The following is a 6651-nucleotide window of genomic DNA, read 5'->3' as shown; positions in this document are numbered from 1 at the left end:
TGTGCATTCTGGCCATTATCGCCGCCTTCTGCAGCGGGCCAGGTAAGGCGCCCCTCCTTCCTCACATGCCAGCCCAGGGACTCATGGCACCACCAGGGTGGGGCATTCTTATTGTACGGATAGAGAGCTGCTCAGGGTCTGGGGAGGGGCAAGGGCCACTGGGAGTGGGGGGGGGAGGGGAGGGTCCCCATCGATTTAAATGCAGTGACCGCCTTGGTTTCCATCCAACCGATGGTAGGTAACAGGCTCACTCAAAGATGCGTAGATGGTAACATACAACAACACAGCAACCATTAACAGCTGCAAGAGCTGGGAGCCAGATTCACTAGTTTGGGATGATCGAAGATACTCAAGTTACAGACCGTGCCCACAGAGAAGCTACAGTTTAGTATGGAAGGTATAATGATCGTTAGAATAATAATGGTAATGTCTAAGATTTATTCATCACTGATTATGTACTATACTTGGCCAAGCACTTGATGTGTGTTAACTCATTTAAGGCTTGTGACCGCTCTAGAGAAGCCAGAGATGGGAAGCTACTTGCACAGAGCAAGCAGCGATGGAATTGCCCAACCCCCAGGCCCTAACCACCACCTTACACTGTACCTGCCTGAGTGTGGAGTCTGGAGTACTCTGAGCCTCAGTTTACCCAGGACCCACCTTCAGCCCCAGCTCTGCCACTTCCCTAGTGGGCAGGTCCTCTGCTCTCCTCTGCCTCCATTTCCTCATCTCTCAAATGGCCAGGGGAGGTGAGACTGTGGGCCCTGCCACCCCCAGCTGGGGGTCTGTGTCCCACAGGGGCTCAGTCAGAGGCCGCGCTGGGGCTGGGAAGATGATGTGGGGAAGGTCTGATGACTGTACAGATCTCTCCAGGAAGCACTGCTGTGGTTCTGATTTGTTTTGTGTTTTGTGTTGATGAAAACAACAAGTTTCTATCAGAACAAATGGACCCAAATTTCTCTGTCCCTTTGCACTGCTGATTTTCATGGGCCATCATGTTCCGAACCCTGTCACATTTGTCCCCAGCCACGACAGCAGAAGGTTGTAATGAGATGGTGGAGAGGGCTATGGACTGACTGCGGGAGGGCGTCAGGCACGCACACCTGTGTGCACACGCATACACGTGCACACACACACACATACACACACTGTGCTGTGATGATGAGATGGCCAGAGGAAGAAGTCACCTTCCGAGGGGGCAGCTAATGACAGGAGGACAAACAGGGAGCCCACGTTGCAGTTAAAGGAGATTCAAGGAGGGAATGTGCTCAGTCCCATGGGGCCTCCGCACTACCAGCTCCACGGGCAGCAGTCACACTGGTACCCCTGGAGGTGGGTGGCCAGCGGCTCCGTGCAAGGCCTGGGGACACTGGGGAGGAAACCCAGGGGGACAGTCTCTGCTCTTACGGAGCTCATAGGCTGGTGTGGCCATCTTACCGGGGATGTCACCCGCCCAGTGAGGCCTGTCCTGACCACCTAGTATACATGCACAAACACAAACACACTCACATATACACACACACACGTGCCCACACGTGTACACACACACACATACACATACAAGTATACTCAAACACATACACACATACAATACACACAAGTATACACGTGCACACATATGTACACATGTGCACACACATGCCATAGTCACACACATACACACACATACTCTCGATCACATCATCCTGGTTTACCTCCTTCACAGCATCTTTTACTGGCTCATCTCCATACTGTATCCTCATCTGTTTAATACCGGGATTGGCAATCTTTGTGCGCTGGATGTCTGCATACACATCATCCCTACTCTGCACAGTAGTCTTGATATTAGGATTAATTGCTCCCATTTACAAATGAGGAAACTGAAACCCAGAGAGGTTACAATGTCCCCTAACATGAACCAGCTGGTGAGTGCTGGAGTCAAGATTTGAACCAGATCTTTAAAAACCTGTACTCTCTCTACCCCATTGCAAACAATAAGAATTCACATCCATGCACTGCTCTGAGCTTTTCCAGCACATTCCCTCTGTTCCCTGATCTAGTCCTCACACCAGTTCTCTGATAATAATAACATTTATTGAGCACTTACTATGCTCCAGGCCTGTTCTAATGCTTTCTCATAAACATACTCTGTGAATATAAGATAACACAGAGTCAGACTATCAAAAGAAAATCACAACAATCAGAGATTTTACTCAGAATCAAACTTTACTAATAATTCTCAGGTCATCGTTAAGACCCAGGTGAAGTCTGAAGCCATCAACACAGCTCCCCAGATTCTTCCTTGCATGTTAGAGTGCACTCTGGCCCAGATTAAACTTGTGAGGTGTCTAAATAAAACATGCAGGGCAACACTTACATACAGGAAGTATTTTATTCATGAAACATCTTCACTTTATACTTTGATAATTACACAGCTGACACTGACATTTTCCAGTGGACTATACCCATAGCTATACATTCCATTCTAAATAGGCCAGGTGTAGCCCCCTAAAAGCATTTTGTACATAAGGACTCTCTTATCTTTCTGCTAGAAAATACCATTATGAGGTTGGCTTAGCAAGTTTACAAACAGAATGGACCAGGTCATTGCTTTTTCTTTCTTTCCTCTCTTCCTATCCCGGTTGATAGAAGATGAATTACAGGTAAGCTGCAAAACCTTTCCTTCCCAAACTAATTTTATTCTCATTGTATAGATGAAAAAAACACAAAGATCATATCGATTAAGTCATTTTCCCCAAGTCACACAGCTAAGAGACAAGTGCTAGATTGGAATCTACACCATCTTTTTCTAGGACCTGCAGTCTGAACTCTGATCTATGCATGTAGTCAGTACTCATTGGCTGTTTGCTAAAAGGTGCGTGGAGTTAGGCCCATTTTGAGATTGACTTGCAAGACTGACACAAAGAATTTGGGATAAAAGGGGAAGCTTTTGTTTTTATCTTCTTCGGATGGGTCTACTCTGGATCATTGTGAATCAGTCCTGTTTGTGTCTACACAGAAAGGTATAATTTTGCCATTCGTATCTAGTTGTCAGATGTCTGTGGCTGAAGATGAAATCAGAGCATTTTGATTTTCATGGTTTCCAGCTGTTCTTGCTTCAAATATCATCTGTACACAGAGGTCAGGAGCAGTCTCTCTTCTTTGTCTCTTAAACTCAGATAAGGAAATCACAGCTCTTTGTGTTGAAACAAAGGCCGTGCTGACACACGCAGAGCTTCACAATGAACTGAGGCAGAACAGAGGAATGGGATGATTTCAGAGCTGGCAGGGGACCTCAGAGATCTTTTGGCAGATGAGGGGCTGTGTCCAGGAGCTGGGATGAATTAGAACTAAGGCAGCCCAAGTTCGTGAAAGAACAGAAAGGTTTTCAGTCCAGTTATTCATTGGAAGTTCAAGTCCCATCTATGGTTTCCCTGCCAGGAAGTCCTCCAACCATGAGTTGATTGCTTCCATTGATGGGGAACTCACTATCTTACGAAACAAACAATGCTGTGGTCCAGGGTCAGGGAGCTATGGCCTGTGAGCCAAATCTGGCCCATGGCCTGTTTTGTATGACCCGTAAGCAAAGAATGGCTTTTACATTTTAAAAGGAAAACAAGAAGAATGTGTGACAGAGACCACATGCAGTGGCCTAAAAAGCCTAATATATTTCCTATCTGACCTTTTTCAGAAAAAGTTTGCTGCTCCCTCTAGCGTCCCTCAATTCTGACATTTGGGAAGAAGGGAGAATGAGGTAGCTTATGAGGGAGGGAAAGACGAATTTCCATACAGCAGGAGCAGCCAGTGAAAATGCCAGAATGTAAAAGGAAGTTAATGGCAAAGGAACAACAAATAACCCAGCAGGGCCAGAGCAGTGGTCCTCAAACATTGCTAAATCACCTGGCAAGCTTCTAAAAGTCCTGATGGCCAGGCTGCATCCACAGCCAACCAAACCCTACTCTGGAGGTGGGACCTAGGCCAAACTTGGAAATCCCTGGGCTAGAGACACCTTTTCCAACCTCGTCTGAAAGCATTACAATTACCTGGGTGGCTTGAGAACTACAGTGAACTCCGACTCAGGCCTCACCTGACGCTGGCTCAGTCAGACCTCCGGGGTAGAGCCAGGCAAGAACCACTGTCCCAGCGTGGGGCGGGGGGAGCGTTGGAACGGGGTGTACAGCACAGGACAAGTCAGAGATGTGCTGAAAGCAGGTCCATGGAAGCCCGAGCGGTGCGTTAAGATTTGACATTTTATCCTGAGCTCCAGAGGGGTCCGTTGGGGGGGATTTTTAAGATTTGCAGTGAGAAGAGTGGATCTGGGAGGTGGATGGATGGAAACAAAGCAGAGGCGAAGCCGCAAGCCAGGGGCCGGGTGGGAAACACAGGCGGCAGGAAATGAGGGCCGGACGAGAGCAGTGGGCCTGGGCAGCGCCAGCTGGCAGGGACCCTATGGACAGAGGCCCTGTGCTGAGTGCAGGCCGCTGAGGGAAAGCTCCACATTTCAGGGTAGGATTTGAGCACTTTTCGGGTTTTTTCCGATAAAAGCTGTTCTCCCAGGAAGAATAATGAGTGCTGACATGGTCTCTCAGTGGACGGTTTGGCCTTTTTCTCTGTCCTCTTACACAAAGATACTAAATTGAACTCATCCACAAACCTGCCTGAAGTGGTTACCTGACCCAAATCACAAAGCTTTGCCTTCTGTGCTTTTTCCCAAACCCTCTCCCTTCTTGCGATGATGTTGGTTCCTCTTGCAGTGTTTGCAAACACTGCTTTTTTGGGAGTGCAACCGTATTGCATGCTGTGTTTCCAGCACTTTAGATTATGAGCTCTCCATCAGTGTCAGGGAGGCTTCCTAAGGAAGGTCCATCTGCCTCCCTAATCTCAGATCAGCTGCTGGTCCCTACCCTCTGCTCACCAAACCCCCCATGTTCACCGAGCTGCTGGGCCTTCACCTACTCCAGCTACTGTACCCCGAGACTGACCAGGGCTTAGAAACTTCACTTGGATTCACATTGACGGCACACAGCTTAAGCCCCTGGGGAAATTACCTGTCCAAGGGGAACTGCCATTTGGGTTGTGAGATCGTCTTGCATCCTTCTAAGTGTACATGAAGGAAGAGATCCCAGGAGGAGCCACCCTGGGAAAGCGTGGCTCAGAGCCGATAAGAGATAAACGGCCAAGGGCCTCCCCAGGGGGGCTGCCCCTCCACGACTAAATGAAAAGCATCTTCTTGCCGGGAGAGAAGCTGTAAGTTTGCCTGAGGCAGCTTCTGTGGTTAGCAGATCAAATTAAGGAGACTTGACAGGGTGCTGAAATTAGGTGAAGAGAAAGAAAGAAAACAAGAAAGGCAGTTTCCTGCTATGTATTTTATTTGTTCGTGTGACCCCAAGGCAGTGGCAGAGAAACCTGATAAATGAGGCACAGGATAGAAGAGCTTTATCTTTGAGGGAAAGGAGATCATCCCCAAAGCATGTAAATTACAGTTTGAAAACTCTTATTACCCACTGACTCTGTGCCTGGCACCAAGTTCAGCCCTCTAGGGGCAGTTTATGAGCCGATGGGGAGGACAGACACACCCTGGTCTACACAACAAGATGGAGTTTGATCACCGCTTTGACAAAGCAGCACATTAGGATCTGAGCCTTCCAGAAGACTAGAGCAGTCCTGATGGGAGAGATGCCAAGTGCCCAGGGAGCACACGCCTGGCCTGAAAAGGGGACACCTCTATCTATCACACTGATGTAATCTGGAAAGACTGCCCACGTGTACTAACCTTTGCAGGGGCCATCAGGATCTCTGCCCTGCCCACCCCTCTCCCCCTACCCCATCCCACTGTCCCTGCTTTACAGCCACATGGAGCTGCATGCAGCTGCCCCACTGTCACCCATGCTTACATGATTTTACAAATCTGTCCCCCCACCTAGAACTCCACCCTTACACATTGTCAACTAAAAAAAAAAAAAAATGCATGTGAGAGTTGTGAGTTAAGTTTTATTTGGGGCAAAATGAGGACTATAGCTCGGGAGACAACATTTTAGATAGCTCTGAGAGACCACTCCAAAGAGGTGGGGGGAAGGTCAGTATATATGCGATTTTGGTGAAGGGGGAGTACATGCAGTCAAGCACATACATCAGCAGAGCCTTGCTGCTAGTCTCGAGGGGCAGACGTCACCGTGAACATTTTTAGTGCTTTTCTAGATACGAGGAGGTGCAAGAATTGGGCTCATAAAATCTTCTCCTGAAAATATCTAACTATCTAAAGACCTGTTTTGCCAATTCTTCCCAGAGTACAGAGGGCCTCATTCCTGATCTCCACCCTGAACTCCTTTCAGGGGGTGTTGAAGGTCAGCGGCTGCAGCAGCTCATGATTTGATCCTTGCAGAGGTAGATGGCAGGTGCCAATTTGTAGTTGGCACCATCCATTTGAGGAATGGCTTCTCATCTTTAAAAAGTCAGCTCACAGGGCTTCCCTGGTGGCGCAGTGGTTGAGAGTCCACCTGCCGATGCAGGGGACGCGGGTTCGTGCCCCAGTCCAGGAGGATCCCACATGCCGCAGAGCGGCTGGGCCTGTGAGCCATGGCCACTGGGCCTGCGCGTCCGGAGCCTGTGTTCCGCAACGAGAGAGGCCACGACAGTGAGAGGCCCGTGTACCACAAAAAAAAAAAAAAAAAA

At 48.6% G+C, this 6651-nt stretch overlaps 1 protein-coding gene across 1 annotated transcript in view; it reads left to right on the top strand.

Moving 5' to 3' along the window:
* SLC2A9 (solute carrier family 2 member 9) overlaps positions 1 to 6651 on the top strand; it is a 187766-nt gene that overhangs the window by 140557 nt on the left and 40558 nt on the right. The window contains 1 exon segment of the mRNA XM_007451507.1: positions 1 to 42. This exon segment is cut by the window's left edge and continues 19 nt beyond it. Within this exon segment, the coding sequence (XP_007451569.1) occupies positions 1 to 42 (42 nt within the window).

Source organism: Lipotes vexillifer, unplaced genomic scaffold, assembly GCF_000442215.2.
Source record: "Lipotes vexillifer unplaced genomic scaffold, Lipotes_vexillifer_v1.1 scaffold1417, whole genome shotgun sequence".
Taxonomy (NCBI): Eukaryota; Metazoa; Chordata; class Mammalia; order Artiodactyla; family Lipotidae; genus Lipotes; species Lipotes vexillifer.
The sequence above is the reverse complement of the archived record's forward strand: the minus strand, read 5'-3'. Positions and strand labels throughout refer to the sequence as shown.